The sequence below is a fragment of the Balaenoptera physalus genome (genome assembly GCF_965194825.1).
Source record: "Balaenoptera physalus genome assembly, chromosome: 18".
Taxonomy (NCBI): Eukaryota; Metazoa; Chordata; class Mammalia; order Artiodactyla; family Balaenopteridae; genus Balaenoptera; species Balaenoptera physalus.
The window spans coordinates 627,829-649,363 of NC_138899.1; the positions used below are offsets into that span (position 1 = coordinate 627,829).

The following is a 21,535-nucleotide window of genomic DNA, read 5'->3' on the forward strand; positions in this document are numbered from 1 at the left end:
AGCAGAGATGGACGTGGGGGACAGTGACGCAGCTCATGCCACTTACGGCTGGGCTGCTGCTGGGTGGCCGCGTCCTACCCCACCTCAGCGTCCCTCGCGGGCCCTGCTCCGCTGAGCCTGGTCTGAAGGGACGGCTGCAGAGTACGGGCCGCACGGGTCCACCCGCAGGCAGGCTGCCCTCGGCCTCAGCAAGGCCTGTGGGTCCTCCGAGGGTGCGGGTCTCTACTAGCTGGGGCCCAAGCTCCCCCTTGGCGGCTGCTGACCCGGGGGACCAGGTAAGGGCCTATCTTCCATGGGGTGATCTGTCCCCAGAGCCACAGGGCTCCACGTGCTGTACCATTACAGCTGAAGACTGGCCTTTCCTCAAGTCGCCACCCAGAGGACCAGCTACACAGCAGCCCCCCAGGCACACCCTGCCCACCGCACGCCCATCGCGACCTCTCGCCGGGAGCCGACAAAAGCATGAGGTCCAGACAGACAAACAAAGAGACGTTTTATTAGCATCGTTACGGCAACGCGTCCCAGGAGGGGACGATCCTCAGCACACAGCCCACCGAGCTGTAAGCGATGAATCAGTGAAACGATTATTGTACACAGTGCAGACCAAGGATGACCCCAACCCTCCAACAGAAGACGGAAAATCACTTTACAAGAAAGTAAATAAAAATAACGCCCGTTTTTCTATTTTAAAAAGTGCCAGCTCTCAAGTGGCAGAGCGTGGAAAGCCCCAGGACCCGGCGCCCAGGGGCCCTGATGCTGCAGGGGCCGGGCCCGCCCTGGCTTCTGAAGCTTAATTTAAGCATCCCAGGTCTGCATCTTCTCACGCCTGCCCTACGACCCTCGTTCCTACTGATTTCTTCGTGTCAGGCTCACAGCTACCAGCCTTCATCAAAGCATTAAGACCAGAGACTCTCCCTTTGTAAGGCTCACGTCTGAGTAAAGAGTGAAGAGACCAAACACTGGAATCTTAAAAAGCCAAATGACAGCGGAGCCAGTGCCCGTTTAGAAAAGCTCTCTTACCCCCCACCCACCTTAGAGTCCTACTTTGGTAAATATTAACGTTTAACCCGTCAGCAAAATATTTAACCCAGTTAGCAAAATTAACACCGTCATTTCCATAGTTACTCTTTTGTGCATAGTAAATGTGGCCGGATGAACTTCACATTGGACGAAGCAGATTTGAAAACCAGTTTGCAAGAAAGGGTGCCCCCTCAACAGCAATCTAAGCCCAGGGAGACGGCCAGAGGCCGTGCAGCGGCTGCTGGCCCTCGGCAGGTGCGGGCGGCCGGCTAGATGGTCTGGTAGCCGGCGTGGCTCCTCTTGCGGCCGATGAGGTAGGCGATGAGGACGATGAGGACCAGCCCCGCCAGGGCGCCGCCCACCGCGATGGGGATCAGCATGCTGTTCTCGTCCAGCTGACACTCCTCCACTGTGGAGACAGACGGCCCGCTGCCCACCTCCGCCCGCCGCCTGCGGCCACTGCAGCCACGCCGCAGGCCGGTGCCCGCACGCGCCCACGGGCAAGGGCCCCGCCAGCTCTCTGCTCAAAGGGTGGCGTGAGCACATGCGCAGACGGGCTGGGGCGTGCAGAGGCCAGGTGGCACGGGTAGGGGAACTGGCGCTAAAATCGCCCGGACTTGAAAGGGGTCCCCCAGCCGTTAGCTACACGGACCACGCCCTCGCCTACTCACCGGGCCCAAACTTGTCCCCGTCCACGCGGAACGCCTGGACCCACACGCTGAATATGTTGAGGACGGCGGCCTCGGTGACCTGCACGCGCTCCTCGGCGTTGCACTTGTAGGAGTTCCCGGCGGCGGCCTGCAGCGCCCTCAGCGAGTTATTGGCGGCCTTGAAGGTGGGGTCTGCAAGGGCAGCGGGGGGTGAGTGCCCTGGGGCACCCGCACGGGCATGCCGGTTGCGGGGGGAGGGGTCTTACCTCTGGCATCGGGCAGAGTCATAGTCAGCTGGACTCCCTGCAGGAAAACCCGGCTGGAACTTGCATTCTAGGGAGAAGACGACAATCACACGGTCACCATCAGGCTCGGGGGGGCACCGGTGATACAGGTGACCTCCCGTGCCCGTAGCTTCAGAAGGAAACTGCAGAGCGCCCAGCCTGTCGTCTCGGGAACATGAATTCTGATCAGCTCCTTACAGACCTCGTTACAGAATCAGACTCTGCTAAGATGGGGACTGAAGGAGCTACGTTCCAGAAAAGTCAACGTTTGACTTCCTAGGAAAGCTGCACTTGATCAGGAGAGACCCAGCAGCTCACCTGCAGAGCGCACCACACACACCCAGCAGGGGCTCTTCCGCGCTCCCCTTACTCTCTTGCTACCTGCACATCTCTTGCTACCTGCACATGCAGCCCTTCCCAGGCAGGTATGAAGGGCAGAGGGCGGAGGACGGCACCCGAGGCCCCGGGTCGCCCCTGCCCCGCCTGCGGGATAAGCGCGAGGCGTCTGCTGACAGACGAGGGTGGGCCGAGGGTGCGGGAGGTGGGCCGAGCAGGGCGGCGGGCCCTCACCATCGCAAACTGCAGCACCAGGAGCAGGTTCCCGCTGCGGAGCGCCAGGGTCACCAGCCGGGCTGTGCAGTTCCCCCCGAAGGTGGTCTTGCTGGGGTCGATGTTGAACTCCCTGGTCACCGTCTAGTGAGGAGAGCCGAGAGGTCAGCTTCCCCGCCCCCGGGCCCGTGCTCCTGAGGGGACAGAGGCAGCCCGAAAGCAGCAGCTTCCAGGCCACGTTCACGTGAAGCCAAACCAGAAGAAAACATGACGAGTTCACACGGGCAGATTTCGGGACGCCAGACGGTCCTCCTGGTACTTCCGGCTGCTTTCTCCTGCTTTCACGTCCCCGCAGCGGGGCCGGCCCCGTCTCCATCCCCAGACTCTCACCCTCAGGGAGAAACATCATCTCACGGGAAGAGTAGAAAGACAACCCGAGTGTCCGAGCAGTAAAGCGTCCAAGAAAATCCCCCCACCTCCCAGGCCAGCACACCCGGCCTGTGGTGACAACACACGCTTGAGGCTTTGGGGCCGCAGAACAGCCTGCATCAGGAGACTCAACCCGCCATTGCAGCGACAGCGGCCCAGGTGGGACGGGGGTCCGGCCGAGCAGCTCGGGACCCACAGCACCCGCGACCCACCCCGGGACGCCTGGTCCACAAGGCCCAGGGCGGGGGGAGGGGCTCCGGCCAGCCTACCGTGTTGTCCCTCGTCCTGTAGGTGACATTCAGCTGCAGCCCCATGCTGGCCAGCAGGCAGGTCCCATTGCTGCCGCTCACGTTGTACCTGGACACCGAGGGGCTCGCGGGCACCGGGGTGGGCGAGGGCTGGGGTGGTGCCGTCGGGCTGGGTGGCGAGGGCCCGTCTTGCTCGCAGTGCGTCTCTGTGGGGACGGTGGGGTGAGTCGTGCCGCCGCCGCCTCAGGACCTCCAGGAACTCCGGAGCCCGAGCCCACCCTGGGCCCCAGCTGACATTCTCAAGGATCCCTGCCCCGCAGAACACGACCTCCAGGCCTCCAGGGAGACGCGGGCTAACTAACGCTGCTCTGGAACCCTGGACGGGAGCAGGTCACCTCGGCGACACTCGACCTGGGCCCGCTGGGGGCCCGACTCCCCGCCTCCGCCCGCCTCCGCATGCAGCTCCCACTGGACACCCTTCCACCTCGGCCTCGGGTGGCCCCTCATCCACAAAGACACCCTCCCTTGCAGGACAAACCTTCCCCCCGTGAGGTCAGAACAAAACCTCAACTCCATCCCGTGCTTTGGGGACCGAGACCACTTGCAACGGCAACAATTCACACGTGTTCTCCGAGCTCCTGTGCCGGGCGCCGGGCTGGAAATGGTCCCAGAGGCAGTAGCAGAGCGGCCCGGAGTGTCTGGGCTCCGAGGGGACGGACGCCGGACACACACCATCGCCAGCCCAGACCGTCGGTGTGGCGCCCCCAGGAGGACGGCAGCGGCCCCGGGAAGGACGGGCACCAGACGGCCCTACTGGTCAAGGATGGAGCCGAGACTCCGTGCCCGCAGTCAGCCAACTGCTGTGGGCGCTCATCCGGGGTGGGTGGAGGGCCCAGCGACGGGGAGAGTGGGAGCCCCGCGGCAAGAGACGCAATCCAGGAGATGGGGGCGGCCCCGGCCGCACAGGTCCGACAGGGGAGGGCACAGGGCGCCCCCGGAGGACACACTGAGGGTGTGCATACGAGCCCGTCCCTCAGAATCTGACCCACCATGACTGCTTATGACAAAAATTTATATTCAAAATCAAAGTTGACTGAGGCAAAAGCTGAAAAGTAACTGTACGTGTTCCACAGGGGCTGACAGGCCAGACACGCCTTCTCTGAAGGCTGACGAACGCGCCGAACCCCAGGGCATCCGGCACCCCCAGCCCAGGCCCTTCCTCTTAGCACCCCGTTTCCGTGGCCAGTGCGCAAGCTCAGCGCTAACGGTCACACGACCTCCATCCAACCCCGACCCTTCCCACGGGCCCCCCAGGCCGAGCCACGCGAGCCGGTCCAAACCTCCGGGGTGGGAGCCGCTCGGGAAGCGGCGGGAACCCGTCCACCACCCGAAGCTCAAGTCCAGCTTTCACTACTTTCCGGCTGCGGACGCCACGTCCACCCCAGAGGACCGGGACTCGGGTAACTTAGCCCACCCTGAGGGTCACCTCGCCCCGCTGGCCTTCACACAACTTGTAGAGGGAAGTGCTTTATTCTAGAGAATAAAGAGGGCAAAAAAGAGAAACAAAACCCAAGCTCTGGGAGGTGGGCTCAGCTGGGTGAGCGCCCCCGAGATGCCTGGCCCCGGGGGCACCGGCTGGCACTGCCGCCTCCCTCCTGGAGCTAAGCTGCAGGTAGACGTTGGGACACTGGCGCTTTTAAAAGCAGTTTTATCAGTTACTTATCAATTGTCACAGGACACAAATGATTAAATGCACAAACCACGTTAAGAGACAAACGAGAGAACAGGCCAGTCTCCAAGTCCTTGTCTACCCGACCCGACAGCCATTGTAACGTATGACCTGCTGTCTCCGTGAGGCTCTTACTAACCGCCAGTCAGAAAAGCTCAGGAGTTTAGAATGCGTGTGGGTGACAGCCCTCTCCTTCTTCCTGTGTTAACCAGCCTGACGCCTACGACAGATGCCAACGGCCCTCCCGCAGAGGGCTCACAACCCGAGAGGATCACTCGGGGACGCGCGTGCTCCCCCGGGAAGGCCTCTGCGAGGCGGGGAGCCCAGGGGTCGTGGCAGGGGAGGAGGGGGGCGGGGCTGTGCACCCTCCCAGTGCCCTTCGCACGGTTCGCAGAAGCTCATGTGCCCCGAAGGCCCTGATGGTCTCCCGGCAGCTGCAGATACTCAGATAAACCTGCACGTCGCACTGACGAAGTTTCAAGTGGAAAGAGACGTTTTAGCACGGCCCGCACCTAAGCTAGACTGGGAGTGAGACTCAGGTTCCCAAGGAATGAAAAAGTGAGTAAGGCCAGACTGGGTAGGAGGTGAGACGTGTGATAAACTTCACTGAAAAGCAATTTCTGTTTTGAACTTCTAACTCTCTCAGAAGAGCTGACAAGAATCCACGCATCAAACATGAAAGATGAAAAGACGAATACACCTCAGTCCCCTGGTTGGCCCGGGGCTGGCATCCGATCCTGCCGGACACGGGAGCCCCACTGGCCAGGTGGCCGTAGCGCCTGTCCCAACCTGGCTCTGCCATGTGAGAGTGAGAGAGCAGCCACAGGAACGGCTGAGTGAGTGATCATGGCTGTGTCCCAATAAAATGTTGCTTATGACCAGTAAAACTTAATTTTATATCATTTTCATGTGTTGTGAAATGTTATTTTTTAACGTTAATCTATCAGCAAAAACACCATTTTTAGTTGTTGGCTGTGCAGAGCCCAGAGGCCCTTGCCAGCCCGGGGCTGCCGCTGGCCGCATGGAGGGCCGTGGGGTCAGCAGGCACCCCAGCTGCTTCTGAGCCGCCAGGGAAGGCTGCGGGGCAAGGCGTAAGCACGGAGAACGACAGTGGGGACACCCCCTCCCCCCAGGAAATGACAGCGAGCTGGCTGGCAGGACGTGGGGCATCGCAGTCAGAAGACGACGCGCTCTACCACAGGCTCCGGCTGGCGCCCAGAGCAGCGCTCAGCAGGACGTCCTGTGCGTCCGCACGCCCTCCGCAGACAGGTGAGCGCCCTCACTGCACAGGTGAGGAAGTAAGAGGTCGACTACCTCACCCGAGACCACAGGGCTGGGCTGGTGGGTGCACCCCGGGGCCGTGGTCTCCCTGAAAGGCCCCCCTGGTCGCTCCCACCCCTGCCCCGGGCCTGCCTGAGCTGGACTGAGGTTAGGCGAGGTCTCTGGGGAGAGACAGCGGCTTGAGCTGAAGGAGAGCCTACGACCCTGACCCCATCAGCTCTGTAACAAGGGAAGAAAGAGGGTTTGAACTGCTTTGCCCCTTTAGCCTGTTTTAATCCACCCTCACCGGAAGAGGTAAACTTCTCTGAAGACAGAGGGGCCGGGGGCAGCTCTCTGAAGACGCGCAGGTCTCCCCGGGCACCCACGGGGGCTGGGCCGGGGGCGGTCCTCACCCTCCGTGCTGAAGCTGTCGTTGGAGAGGTAGGCCTGGATGGTGGCGTCACGGAGCGTGATGGTCACGTTGCGCAGGTAGATCTGCTTGCTGCTCACACACCTGTACTTTTTATTTATGTCTGCCCTGATGTCGGTTACGGATTCCACAGTCTTGGTTTCTACACGAAAAAAAAAAAATCGATCTTTAACTCCTGGAAGTGCTTAGTTAGAAGCAATTTTAGATACTCCCCTGACGCAGTTTTCTCCACCCCATAATTGGTCCATATTGGTTCTTACCCTTGGAGCTCGAATTGGGGAAAATCCCTGTATCTGACAAGTTATAAACAAAACGCATCAGCTGGACACTGTAACGTGTTGCATTTCTTGTGAAACTGAGGGTCAGCGTATGGCCTCTTCCAAAAGCGATCACGAGACTGGAGTCAGAAGCATTTCCTTTGCCACAAGAGCTGCTATTTAATACTTCTGCACTGGCCGGCAGCTCAAAGGTCACGCTCTGGAACAAACATGATGACAGTAGAACCCAGTTAGGGTGTAGGTTACTAAAGGGGTTCAGAAACACCAAAGATCTGACATATGCCCCGACCCCAGCTCCATCTCAGATGTCACTATTAATGCATTCATTTTCAATAAAAACAAAAAACATGAAAGTCAGTATTACACGTCAAGTAATAGACCAGAAAGTAACTCAAGTGCAAGGCAAGGATGACCTAATTATTCACTAATTTAAAACTGTTCTTCATTAATATGACTTTAATTTACAAGAGAATTAAAACTACAGTTATCTCAGTAAAGTGAAATAATTCACGTTGGGCTTCAGGATGAGCTGATACTTTTATCTGAAAAAAGCCATTACCTCGTGTTTGCCATGGAAAAGTTTATTTAAAGAATATGTCTCTCTAAACAAAGAGAAGAGGGAGTTTACTGCAGAATTGTCTGAATTAACTATTATAAGCAAAACAAACAACCACAAAACCACCAAAGCTCATCTCGATGAACCGGACTGGGTGAAGGACCCGTGGGAAGCTGTCCTAGCACTGTCCTGATGGACAGACCACGCCTGTGACAAAGACACACTGTGTGAAGTGGGAAGGCACACTACAGCAAACGGATGTTCCCATTTGTGTAACGCGATTAGTATATAATGAAACAACGTTTTAAAAAATCCAAACAAAAAGAAGTGAAGTAGAAATTAGAATAAAAGATGCCTAAGGGACTTCCCTGGTGGTCCAGTGGTTGAAGACTTCACCTTCCAATGCAGGGAATGCGGGTTCAATCCCTGGTTGGGGAGCTAAAATCCCACATGCCTTGTGGCCAAAAAACCAAAACATAAAACAGAAGCAATATTGTAACAAATTCAATAAAGACTTTAAAAATGGTCCACATTAAAAAAAAATAATTAAAAAAAATTTTTTTTAAACAAATAAGAAGTGCTTGGACAAGTCTTTACAATTGGAGACACTTCTGTGGAATGAAGCTTTCCCTGCTTTTCTTCTGTTCTGATAGAGACCACATTTATATCAAGACAGGGCCAATGTACTGAGGAGGCCAGGCAGCTGGCACGTCCAGAGGGCTCTGAAGAAGCCACTCGTCCTCCCAGCAGTCCTGGGCCCCCACTGCCCTCCAAGTGCCAGAAAACAGATATGGTGCCTTGGTTGTGGAGATGGGTAAGGAAAAACACTGCTTCAACAAAGCACTGAAAACAAAATATAAGAGTATGTTTACAAGAACAAATGTTAAATGGAAAGAGAAAGTGAAAGGTCCACTAACAGGTAATTCACGGAGGAAGACGTAACAAAGAAATGTTGCTTATTTGTTAGGGATCTGGTAAATGCAAAAAGCCTTTCTCATCCTGCAGAGGTGCAAAGCTGTTTTAACAAAACCAAAAGGGGCATTCTAATCAAACTAGTACAGTGGCACTGCACCTCGAGCACCTGTTTACACACGATTCTTGGAGCGTAACAGTTTACCTAAAGCGGATTTGACAGATCAAAAAAGCTGTTTTCACAGAGCTGTACACCGGGCATAAAAAGAATATAAGAAAACTCAGTTACAGGGGATGGGTTAGTAAATTAGCGTGATTAACATAATGAAGTACTACGTTGTGATTACAAAAGATAATCAAGAAGAAAACTGGAAAAATGCTCACAATAAAATAGTGAGCACAAAATGGTTTGTATAATATGACTGCATTTCAGTATATAAAGTGCATAGACTATTACAGGTACTAACAGCCTATGAGACACAGCAGTATATAACATACAAGAAACACACACATGAAAGACTGTCAAGGCAGGTTAAATTATCACACACACACAAGCAAGGCATGAAGGGCCCTGGTGTTTCCTACCTTAGAACCGTTCTTGGTGTCATAGCTGGTCAGGAAGGCAGCAGAGAAGTTGGCCATGATACAAGCTGTCCCATTGCCATCTTTCACCACAAACACAGCTGACGCACCATGCATGAGGCCTGCTAACTCCAAGAAAGGCAGAAATGACCAAACACCTTTTAGAAATTTTTGGCTGTCTACAGCTGCGGCAATACAGCTGTTATCAGGAAAGCTACTTAAATCGCCGAAGAACTAGACGCACAGATCCCACAGGTGGGGCTCAGCTGGGCTTCTGTCCCTCCTGGAGACTGGTCTGAAAATGTTCTCTCTAAACCCATCCCATCAGTTTGCCAAGCTGTCATTAGCTCTTCAATGCTTTTCTTCAAAATACGTACCGGGAAGGCACAGGTCAATTTCTGAGTCACCCCGGGCCCAGGCTGCCCACGCTCCTTCCTCAGAGGATCTCGGGGACGTGGGGTGCGGTCCTGAAGGCAGGACTCAACGTAAACTAAACGCTGACCTTCTACAGAAACCCTGTGGACCCAAACTGCTACTTAGAGTCGGCTCTGCTTTTGCCTCTCTTGGACTGGCGACGTGGCAAGAAAAGCCGCAGACTCAAAGATCAGAGCTCTCTGCCCATTTCCAGAAGGTCCTCAAAATACAGTAATTCCACTGGACCTGGACTTGGCTGTGTGACCTTAGGACACCACTCTGCCTCTGTAGGTACAGAAGCCAAGTGCCTGAGGGAAGGGGCGGAAGGCAACTGTCACAGGTCCTCCAACCTGGGTGTGGCCACCGCTCTGAGCTAGTTCTCAGGGCCAGGGCCACACCCTGAAACCCCCAGCAGGCAGCTTAGCAGCAAATGCACTCCGATCTGAGTCAGAGAAGGTAAGTGACAGCCACACACCTTAGCACAGGGTTCTTTCACAGACGGGCAGGTGTCCTGACCATCCTAAAGCCAAGCAACCACCAACCAGCACCGGTCACTGCCACACTCCCAGAAACACACCTCCTTGTTTCTGCAGGTAAGATCCCTGCGCGCCCTTCATCAAGCAGCGGCACATCTGGCTATGACGGCTCTAAGGGTACATGTGACCCAGGCAGCACGCTCCGAGGACAGCCAACTAGCTTTCATTCTTAAGTCCCTGTCGCTGACGTGGTAAAATGACTCCAGTGAACCCAGTTCACTTCACCCTTGGGACCGTCACCAAATAAAACCTTCAGAGCAACTACTACTTAAGCCTAAAGCGAACAGTATAGACAGAAACCCTGCATACCCTCCTGTAAGCCTCAGGTAAAGGAAACAGCAAAATCTGCGTTCATAAAGAAAAACTGCTACAAATGAAGCAAACTAGGGCAGACAATGAAAATTTTGCCTGTTGTGCTTCACAAATTTTAACCCCGCCCCCCCCCCCGAATACTGCGGGAAGATTCCACTAAAGTCATTTCCAATGAATGAACGTTCCTTTTAAAAACCTAGAGAAAATCCCACAACTCATTTTTGACACAGTGAAGTTTTTTTTTTAATTAATTAATTTATATATTTTTATTTTTTTGGCTGCGTTGGGTCTTCATTGCTGCGCGCAGGCTTTCTCCAGTTGCGGTGAGCGGGGGCTACTCTTGTTTGTGGTGCGCGGGCTTCTCATTGCGGTGGCTTCTCTTGTTGCGGAGCAGGGGCTCTAGGCGTGCGGGCTTCAGTAGTTGTGGCTCATGGGCTCAGTAGTTGTGGCGCACGGGCTTAGTTGCTCTGCGGCATGTGGGATCTTCCCGGACCAGGGCTCGAACCCGTGTCCCCTGCATTGGCAGGCAGATTCTTAACCACTGCGCCACCGGGGAAGTCCTACAGTGAAGGTGTTTAAAGACATGTCTCTGAGAGCGATGGAGTAAGTGCACAAGAGCTACAGAGATGCCAGCCAGGCAAACGCAGGTTCGGCAGCAGAAGCAAAAGCCTGGGCGCTGAGGCCAGAGAAACACCGGACACCGACCAACTCACAGTGCACGTGGGCGCCCCCAGGCCTGAGCTGCCCTCACCGGCACGGGCGCTGGAGCCACATGCTGCCACACGTGCCACGGAAAAGCAGGTCAGGTGGCCACCTCCCACAGGGGCCCGCACAGGTCAGCTCCTACCAAGCCACCCTCCTATAAAACAGGTCCCTAAGTCACCAAAAAACGTTCTGACTCAAAGCACTTAACTAGAAAACACTTCATGAATAACTTCTCAGTCAATTTTTTCATTTAGTAAACATGCTGAAGGTCTGAGCTTTCAAAGGACAACAAAGTAGTATTACTAAAACAAACTTAAAATAAGCATCAGGGACTTATCTGGCGGTCCAGTGGTTAGGACTCCGCGCTTCCACTGCAGGGGGCACGGGTTCAATCCCTAGTCGGGGAACCAAAATCCCACATGCCGAAAGGCGCGGCCAAAAAAACCCCAGAAACACAAGACAAAACAAAAAGCAACGGCAGCACTAGACACCCCCAAATTTTCCACTATTAAAACAAGAAACCAGAGCCAATTTTGGTCAAGAGAAGAATGTCTACAAGAGCATTACAACAAAAAACTGTAAGAGAAACACGTATGCTAATAGTCAGAAATTAGTTCTTAACTCTATAAAAGACAACCAGCATCTCACATTAGCTAGGATGTCTGCAGTAGTTTGCGGGGTGTCCCTCCCGAAAGCCAGAACCTGCACCACCAGGAGCTGCTCCTCGTCGGCACTCAGGCCAGACTCACGCCAACCTCTCTCCAGGGGTCCCGTAGAGGAACGAGTGGCTGGTTCCTTCAAAACACTCCCACCTGGAGACACTCCAGTCTCTAAAACAGGTGCAGCTGTGGGAGCACGCCTGCCTGAGACGAGAGATCTCAGTCTCCGACAGACTCCGCCACTAGCTGACTGTGTGACCCCGGGCCCAAAGGAACCACCACGCCCCTCGGTTTAGGCACCTGTGAGACGGAAACAAGCATCAAGGACCGTCAGAGCATCAAGTGAGCCAAAGCGAGGGGAGCACTGGGCACAAGGTATCAGCCTGCTTTCAGTGTTAGCTGTTACTACCGATGCGTTCAGTGCTACGCGGCCCTCATCTATTGTTGAATCCTTGGTACCTGACACAAACCGTCAAATAAGCGTTTCATTTAACGAGCACCTGTAGTGCACCTTGCAGGTAACTATAAACTATCGTGACAACTTTAATAGGCAGACGCTATGATGATTTCCTTTCACAGATGTGGAGTCCAAAGCACAGAGAAGTTAACTACTGTGCTCGAGGTCACACAGCTAGTGATGGTGCAGAGCCAGATCTGCAACTGGGTCTGCTGACTCACAGCACGTGCCCGCCGAGCTTGCCATGGGCCAGCGGCACAGTGAGGTCCACACCTGAACCACACTTTCTCTCCAGCACTTGGTAAGCAAGTGAATATGCTTCAAATTATGACACACTCACTTCCATATGAAAGAAACTGCCATCTAGAGGAACAAGTCAATACATTCTTTGTTAAACTGTTTAATAGAAATCACTTTCTAATTTCTCTTGGCTCGATTTTCTTGAATCCAGTATTTTTATGCTTCTTAACCAGTGATACATAATCACCTGTGAAAATGTAAAGGAAAAAAAGAAAGACCGAGGCTCCATCCCAGAAACGGAGTCACAGACTCTAGAGACCAGTATGTACGTTTCTGAACAGCTGACGTGCGTGTTCAGTTAGGGACCACCGGACGTCTCTTCGTGTACGTGCTGAGCACTTACTGTATGTGAGGCACGAGGCAGGCTGTAACATAAGGAAGACACAGGTGTGAAAATAATCACAACATAGCAGAACCAATGCTCCAGTAGAAGCATGTGCTGGACATGCACATAGTCAAGTCTTCCGGACGCAGAGAGGAGGAAGGACTAATACAGCCTGGGATGGATCTAACAATATAAATTCAAAAGTATGGACCCAAAACATTTTGACCTCAAATCTAGTGAAAAATTAGGTCGCCAACCTGGGTAACTGGCAAACTCCCACAAGCGAGGGTAACATTAATCAGTATAAAACATTTTTTCAAACTTCCTAAGCAACAGTTCTTCATTCGGAAAGGGGAAGGAGGTCATCCCGGTGACATCAACAGTCAAGAGCCCCATTATGCAATATACTTAATCATATGTATCAAGAAGTTTCAGTTCACACTTGTCTACGCTTTCTACCAAATATTAAAACACAAAGGAAACTATACTTACTAATTATCAAAGCAGGATGAATTTGTGACTTAGAAGTTTGAAGTATTTTTAGAAAAGATGTTTTCTGGTGAAACTGTGCATTAAAATAGACATTATTTTAAATAAACCTACATACAAGCTCTTAACAGACCTTTTTAAAAGTTGGATTTTTAACTGAATATAAAACTTAAAAGATATGATGGACTGGACATTAAAAAGCTAATTATGGGAACTCCCTGGCGGTCCAGTGGTTAGGACTCCGCACTCTCACTGCTGGGGGCCCAGGTTCAATCCCTGGTCGGGGAACTAAGATCCCGCAAGCCTCGTGGCGAGGCCAAAAAAAAAAGAGAAAAAGCTAACTGCATGCATGATACTCCGAGCTATCAATGTAGGGAAGTATGGATTCTTCTCTTCATTCAGGTGAGTTTTTAAAACATGAAACAAAATGTGACAGTTCTAATGCACGCGAGCTCTTCTAATAAAGAACAATGAGCCGCCCTGACACGACAGGACTTGTCCCTGCAGGCCCTCTCAAAACTCATGACACCTGCTGGGGAGAGCAAGGCTCCGGGTTTGCGGCTGGAAGAAGGTCACCCCTTGTGCTGGTCCTGCAGCTCAAAGAACTCATTTTACGCAACAGGCAAAACAAAATCCTGAAACCAAAATCCATTCTGTTACAATAAAAGAACTTCAGAGTAGATATTTAGAGAATTCCCGGCAGGTACTTAGGAGACTGCTTCTGTGTCTGCTGAACTCAAGGGAGCGCCCACCAGCGAGCTCCGGTACCTCTTTTCAGTTCCTGGCACTTTAATCTTCCCGTATCACGGAGACCAGGTGAGAAAGTGCCACAGACAGAGCTCTCAGGAGCCATAAAAATCAAACCATGCAGTGATTCTTGTTTAAGTCAGCACAATTCCCTTCTCCTTAGGACAGATAAATGACAGCAAAATTTCTCAATGGATAAAACACCGGCGCCCACGGACGGCTCCCGAGTTCCGTGGGCCCAGCGCGCGCGCGCACACACACACACGCGCGCGCGCACACACACAGGCAGCGCTCCTGACGACTCACTAGAAATGCAGACGACCACTGGGAGGCCAGGCCTAGCCCCCCTCTCCTTCTGTCCACTGTGGGCTCCCCGAAACTCTCAAGGGCAACTTTAAGTCATTATAACGTAATTAAAATTCACAACGACATAAACACACGCGTCAGCGCTCCGTGCCATGCTGCTGGGGGCGAAGGCTAAAAGCCCGAAGGACGAACTCTAAAGGCCGGGGTCGCCGCCCGCCCTATTCTCCTGCGCGGACATCCGCGTCGGGCGGAAACCGAGGCCCATGCGGTCCCGCGTCTCCGGCTGCAGCCGCACGCAGCCCTCCGGGGCCACCCGTGCCCCCAAATAAGGGCGCGAACCACGCCGCTCAAAAACCACCAAGTCACTGCCGAGTGACCCCACAACCCGAGGTCTGGCACCCGAGGGCCGCGCCGGGCCCTCCCTCCGTCGTCCACTTCTGGGCACCTGGACCGACTCCTCCCCCCGCAGCCGCCTCGGCCGGCGCGGGACGACTCGCCTGGAGTCCCCGGGCCCGGCCCGACCCCAGCCCCGCAGCTCCCGGCCCCCGAGCAGCCCCCCGCCCCTCACGCCGCCCCACATCCCTCTGGGCCCGCACAGCGCCTCACACCTGCCCGACCCCTCACCCCGCAGCCCCTGCGCCCTCAGCCCCCAGCCCGGCCTCTCACCGAACAGCAGCAGGAGCAGCGGCCATCGCCGGGCGCCGCCGGGGGCCGCCATGGGCGCGAGCGGGAGCCGGGCGGGGTCGTGGGCGGTTGGGCCGGGGCGGGCGGGCTGGGGTCTGACCCGGCCGGCGTGAGGGCAGCTGGTCCCGATGCTGCGCCCGCTGCAGGAAACAGAGCCCACTACCGGCGGCGCCTGTCACGTGAAGCCGCGCCGCGCCCGCGCCCGTGCCCGCGCCGTCACGTGACCCCCGTGCATCTCGCGAGAGTGAGAGAGCTCAGGCGTGCGCCCTGAGCCCGCCTCGCACGTTACCTGGGCCTGACACGTGACCGCGACGCCACGTGACTCGGGTCTCGCCTCCGACCCCCGCCCGGTCTCCGGCCGGCGGAAGCGGAAGGCGGGCGGTGGGCGCGGCTGGTCACCTCCTTGCGGGGCCTCTGGGTCCGTCCTGGAGCTGCCAGATGAAAAGAGGGGTTTGGAGCGGACGTGCGGCTCTCCGTCGCGGGCCGAGAGTGGGAGTCCCACGGCGGCCGCCCCACGGGAGACGAGAGGGCGTTTCCGCAGGGACGCCGATGCTAACGCGTCTCTCGGCCTCGGGGCCCGTGGAGAGTCTGGGCTGGGGGGTAGGAAGGAGGGGGATGTGAACACGCGTACTGAGTGTTACCCCTCGTGCTGGAACAACACACAAGGCACAGGGTGTAAAGCTAGACACAATCTTGACGGGGCTTCAGAGGGTTCGGTGGCTCCCGGCTGTCACCCCGTCCTAGAGGCCGTGGGGGACTGGGCGGCCTCTGCCTGGAAGGTTCAGAAAGGCCCCAAGCTGCCCAGGGAAGGAAATCGCAGCCTCGCTGCTGCCAGAACCTTCCTGAAGTGCCTCTCACTCACTCCCCAGTTCCTGATTTGCTTCTAGGCTCTGCCCGGTTCTTCTCTTTTCTCGACTGCTGCCCGCGCTCTGGCCACACCGGCCTTTTGCAGAGAGAGGTGACGCCCGCCTGCCCTGCTGCTTCGTTGAGCACTTCCAACCCCACCTCCTGGGGAAACGTGCCTCCAGTTCACCTTCGGTGCAGGTGTGTTGATTACTACCTGTCATAGGCTTTGATTTTTGTGACTTTTTTTGTTGTTGTTCTTACATTTGTTTGCTTTTTGTAGATTTTGTCTTCTTCCTTGTTGTTATTTCTTCTTGTCCAGTTTCCCTTCCCTCCCCGCCACCTTCTAACACAATCAGCTGAAAAAGTCGTGACACTGAAGGATTTCAAGTAAAAGGGAAACAAAGAGGCTGAGGGAGCCCCAGGCTCGTTGGGTTTTGTCGACTGAAGAAAAAAACAAACAAACCACAAGCTGAAAGTTGAGGGCTATGTTTTATTCAGGGATCGTTCTTAGGGCTTCAAGCCGGGGCACCTTAACCCCGAGAAAACTGCTCCGAGGGGGGAACCAGGATACATAGGAGTTTCTGCAACAAATGGCAGGTAGTCAGAATGTCAAAAGATTATCGTTAATTAAGGAAAACCAGATATCTCAAATTAAGGAATTTAGCGCTTTTCTATGAATGGAAAGATGCAAGAGTCTGGGCTCACTGAAATCATTCCTTTGATCTGCACCTCAGCTCTGGGGCCAGTGTCCTGTGCTTTCCCATCCTGAGTCCCCTCAGGGCTCACCGTCTGGGGTAGTTGCAATGTGATGACTCCTTGATGGCAGGCATTCCTTGTTTCCTTCGTGAGTTTTCTCAGGCTGCACGGTGGGGAGTGGCTGCAATTACTGATGACTGATGGCTGCAACGTCCTTCCTTACTGACATGGCAGGCAACATTCTTAGTCCACAGGTTGTTCAGCTCTTTGGGGCAGAAATCTACTGTTACTACAGAGTCGATTTGCTGATGTCTTGTTTAGGTGTTCAGGGATCTTTCTGGATTTTTTTGTTTGTTGCTGTTCCAAATGGGGAAGAGTCTCAGCAGGATCCCATTTAAGAGAAGTGCTGTCCGTTGAAGTGTGCCGTGGGAAAGAGGAGGTGCTGGGTCTGCAGTCTCTCTATGCTTTCACTGTGAAGTCCTTTATCAGCAACAGGTTGTTAACATGATGTTTGTCCAGTAGGTTATTATTTGAGCCTGAGCTGTCCCTATGAAATAGAGTGTTAAGTTCAGATGTAACTGGAAAATTCTAAAATATTTCCCTTTTCTCTTGAACTTTCTGATGGTGAGAAACTACCAAATAATCTTGAGTATGGAAACAAAAGACCTATTAATTTTGTGCTTTCCAGCCTTGGAAGCCCCTTCCTGTGTTGAGAGAACGCCTTACCCTCTGAATATGGATGGCAGACAGAGCGCCCAGCAGAAGCTGAAAAAACCAGATGGTCACTTTCCCAGCCTTCCTAGCGGCTAAGGTGCGAGCTCAGCCAGAGTTCAGCCCATTAGACTGGATCAGGAGCTAGTGGTTGCAGAGAAGCTAGCTGCCCCTGTATGTGGTGTTCGGTGGTGACGGCAGCTGTGGCTGCAGCAAAGTGGCATTTCTAGAGGCAATGGTGAAGGGTCTTCACCGGGTTGGGTTTGTAGTGTCTTCAGCCGTGGCCCTTGCTATTTCCCTAGCTATTTCCTCGCGCCTGCTGTTTCCCTAGCGTCATTCTGCATTCCTTTTGGAAATTCTGTGAGCTACTCAGCCCTTTCAGCAGGTGATTTTTCTGCTTAGACCCACCAGAGCACATTTCTACTGTGTCCAACTGCCCAATACACGCTGTGTTTGAAATCTTCTCTTTTTAAAGACCAAGAGGAGTTTGTGTGAGCAAAAGAACAGGGTGTAAAAAACCAGCAGAAAAATGAAAGGTTTAGCAAAAATTCTATGAAGTTACATTTTAATAGAGTATGGAAAAGTAACATGGTGGGATTTTCTTGTTTGGTATTCTTTTTTGTTTGAATCCTTAATGAAGGCTGGGTCTGATCTGTTTTTTTTTCCTTTTTGGCCGTGCCACGCAGCTTGTGGGATCTTAGTTCCCTGACCTGGGATCGAACCCGTGCCCCCTGCAATGGAAGCACAGAGTCCTAACCACTGGACCGCCAGGGAAGTCCCGGATCTGAACTATTCTGATTGAAGGAAAGATGTGGAAAAGCAAGCACAGTGAAGGGCTCCACACCTTCTGAATTCTTTTGGAGACTTTTTAAAAGCCTTTTTAAAACAAAGCAGTGAGGGCAGTAAGTGGAGAGGCTTCTGCAGAGCTGCGCAGGGGACTGGGGACCCTGCTTTGGTAATAACGAGCGGGCGAGTTCACAGGTGAAAGGCGGGGCCTTCTTACCTGTGAAATGACCTCGTGCTGCTAGGAGGGTGTGGGCTCAGTAGCTAAGGAGATAAGTGATGGTTGATGGAAGGTGAAATCTAGAGGAACGGACTAGCAGGCAGTCTCTGCTTTTTTTCCTCTTTTGCTCTAAGTTACACTTTTTTTCTTGAGACTTGCTAAGCAAAAATAGTAATGTTGCATAGTGCTGTAGTGTTTAAAGCTTGTTTTATGAAATTTTTTAAAGGAAAATTTTGAATAAAAATAGGATAATCCAATGAATCCTGTTGTACCCATTACTTTTACCATTTGTCCTCCCTCCTCACTTGTTTTGTGTTTTGGTTGGTTTTGGAGCTTGAGTGTTATAAAACAAACCTCAGACATTATATTTTTCATGTAAGTCTTTTACATAAACAGAATGCCATTATCGTAGCTAATATAAAAACAAAACCTAATAATTCCTTAGTAACTAATTTCCAGTTTATGTTCACACCTCCCCAGTTGTCCAGAAAACATCTTTTTACAGCCAGTGTGCTCCCTGTGGCTCCAGCGAGGTCTGCACGCTGCCCTCGATGGCGTGTCTCAAGTCCCCTTCCCCTTTGTTGGGGAAACGAGGTCACTTGTCCTGTAGGACACCCCACACTTTGGGTTGACCTGTGAGTCCTTGAATGGCCATGTCTTCCTCTGCTCCGGTAACCGGCGAGTCTGATTGAGGCTTGACGGAATGAGGCTCCTCTGCCCCAGGCGCCGCGCTCCGTACGTGGTGCTGGACCCTCCCCACGCAGTGTGGAGTGTGGGTCTGCAGTGCTGCCTTCGTCTGGGGCTGGTTAGAAGTGCAGAGCCTCAGGCCCCTCCGTGGACCCGCTGAATCAGAACCTGCATTTCAGCCAGGGCCTCGGGCTGCTAGTGTGCATGGAGACCTGAGAAGCACTGCCCTTTTCTTCTGGCTGCGGGGCCACGTTGGGGTGGCCCCAGTTGGCCCCGTCCACCGCAGAGTCCCTGTTAGCCTTTGACCTCTGGCCCCACAGCTTCGCATACATCCCTGGTGAGTCAGCAGGTCCGTATTCCAGCGGGCTTGGCAGATGGGTGATACCTTTTTTCTTTTTTGGCCGCGCCGCGCAGCATGCAGGGTCTTAGTTCCCCGACCAGGGGTCGAACCGAGGCCCCTGCAGTAGAAGCGCAGAGTCCTAACTACTGGACCGCCAGGGAAGTCCCTGGCAATTTCTAATTCTATCTTTCCTATTGTTTTGTCAGCTGGAGCAGGCCTGTACGGAAGAATTTTCCATCGTGGACCAGTTGGTTACTCCAAAATACCGTCCCTACAGGAAAGGTGGGATCCGTGCCTGATTCGTGATTCTTTTGTCTGGCTTCAGAGTAAGAACTCAGTGCTGAAGCAGCTTCCAAAAGTGAACTGCGGCGCCCGGCGTGAACCGTGCGCTCTGGGGGGTGATGACCTGTCTTTGCGGGTTCCTCAGTGGTGACCGATGCCCCACCTGGTGTGGACACTGATGGTGGGGGAGGCCGTGCGTGGCGGGAAGGTGGCAGAGGGGGTATGGGAACTCTGTACTTTCAATTTTGCTATGAACCTGAAACTGCTCTAAAAAATACAGTTTATTAATTAAAAAACAAAGTGAACCATCACATTTTAAAAAATGTGATGTTAAAGCGCTATGTTACCGTGGATTTCTGTATAGTTGATACGTCTTCAGTCTTTTGTAGTTATTATCATTTTCAGGTTAAAATCGTGTGGTCTTGGTAGTTCAGCCTTCTAGATGTGAGTGACTGTGACATTTCTCTCCACGTGGGCTGCCGCTGTTGCTGTCCCACCGGCGATGCATCAGCAGAGAGCCCGTGTGCCCGCAGCCTGACCCTGACCTGTGAGAAATTAGGTCCCTGTAGTTTTCATTTGCATTTTCCTTATGAGTGGGGCACCTGCCTTTTTTGCCCATCTTTCTATCAGATTATAGAGATACTTGCAATACAAGTCACACTTTTAAAGTCAGTGTTTCACTTTTAGAATCATTTTGGTATTTTAGTTTGCTTATGGCATGTTTTTGTTTGCAGAAGTTCTTTTGTTTAAACGTGGGTGAATTGATCACTCTTCCACAGCATTTGGGTTTTAAGTCCTTCCTAGTCCTAGGTTAGAAGACTCTGTCTGTGTTCTGCCAGTGCGTGTGTAGTTTCATTTCTGCATTTGTATCTCTGATGCAGGGTGCCGACGGGCAGGGCAGAGAAGGGGTCCGTGTCACCCTTCCCACACAGGTCTCTAGGTGTCCTCCTTCCACTTACCAAAAGCTCACCTTTTGCCCACTGATTGGAGATTCCACCCTCATCCTGTGCTGACGTGAGAACGTACTTGACTTGATGATTTTTGGAGCTGCCCCAGCACCACTCTTTTGAAGTTATAGGTGCTGTATCTGCAGGGTCAGCTCCCTCACTTTTCTCCTTCAGGGTTTTTCTAACTATTGTTGTCTATTTTGCCATATGATCTTTTGCAAGCAAGTTGTCTTTAAAAATAAAATTAACGTTCACCCAAGAGAAATTCTGACTTAGGTTGGCAGTGTTTACGGCAGCCCTAGCCATCATTGCCCCAGGCTGCACGCAGGCGGTGGCGGGGGATCCTCCGGGCACTTGGGAAGTGCAGGACATTCTGGAAAGGGCAAAACTGTCGGGATTGGCGGGTCTGGGGCAGCCTGAGGGGGTCTGGGCTGACGGGGCTGTTCCGTCTGGTAACGAGGGGGTGGGGATGGGACTTTGAAGGTTTGCCAAACCCATAGAAACGTGCACCCCAAAGACTGAACTTTATGTTAATTTTAAGACTATCAAGCAGGATGTAGGGGGTGCAGTCCGTGACAAAGGTGACTGTCCTGGTGGTCCCGTGGCCACACCGCCGACCCCAGGAACCCCGCGTGTGGACCGGAGACCTGGGTGGACGCTGTCCTCCGGCTGGCCGGCTCACTCCCACTGGGGTGGGTTAGCGGTTCTGAAGCTGTATGTTTACCGCTGTTGAACAAGTAAGCAGATATTTTGCAGATAATGAGAACTCGCAGGTTCCTTGCTGTGGGAGAGAGAAGCTGCAGCGGGGAAGAGGGGACCCTGTGAGCTGGAGCTCGTGTGTGTGTTTAGAACACAGATCGACGGAGAGTCAGGAAATCCAGAGCCGGGTGCTTGCGCGGGTCGGACTGTCTCCTGACTGCCCGCTGAGGGCCGAGAAGCACAGCCCTGCAGGTGAGGGTCCTGAGGACTCTCCCTGGGAAAGGAGCCACGTGGTGCCCACGCGGGGCCTCGGGGATGCAGGTGCCACCCTGAGCTGCCAGCAGCCCCGGGCGCTGGACCACACCGAATGCGGAGGTGATGTTGGTAGCACTGGGGCGGAATCCAAGGGGTGGGTAAATGTCGCTGAGGAGGGAGGGGACGCAGGGCACGTCCTCCTCACAGA

The 21,535-nt window shown here is 53.6% G+C and overlaps 1 protein-coding gene and 1 long non-coding RNA gene across 5 annotated transcripts; one reads left to right on the plus strand and one right to left on the minus strand.

Moving 5' to 3' along the window:
* Positions 1 to 476: 476 nt before the first annotated feature.
* Positions 477 to 15,040, minus strand: LAMP1 (lysosomal associated membrane protein 1). 2 transcript variants are annotated; one of them, XM_082435246.1, is made up of 9 exons: positions 14,844 to 15,040; positions 8,931 to 9,049; positions 6,860 to 7,076; positions 6,583 to 6,741; positions 3,202 to 3,386; positions 2,525 to 2,647; positions 1,937 to 2,003; positions 1,692 to 1,862; positions 477 to 1,429 (listed from the first exon to the last, which is right to left on the minus strand). In XM_082435246.1, exons 1-9 carry the CDS (start codon positions 14,893 to 14,895, stop codon positions 1,290 to 1,292), a joined length of 1,233 nt encoding a protein of 410 aa, XP_082291372.1. In that variant the 5' UTR covers positions 14,896 to 15,040; the 3' UTR covers positions 477 to 1,289. The 2 variants fall into 2 exon arrangements, with proteins under 2 accessions (XP_082291372.1, XP_082291371.1); XM_082435245.1 differs by having other exon boundaries at positions 8,931 to 9,052.
* Positions 15,041 to 15,149: 109 nt separating this feature from the next.
* Positions 15,150 to 20,638, plus strand: LOC309647698. Of its 3 annotated transcripts, none has more exons than XR_014256254.1 (4): positions 15,150 to 15,279; positions 15,749 to 15,905; positions 17,092 to 17,214; positions 19,351 to 20,638. It is a non-coding gene; the product is annotated as an uncharacterized lncRNA (long non-coding RNA). The 3 variants fall into 3 exon arrangements; XR_014256255.1 differs by having other exon boundaries at positions 15,202 to 15,350; XR_014256256.1 differs by having other exon boundaries at positions 15,205 to 15,905.
* Positions 20,639 to 21,535: the final 897 nt, after the last annotated feature.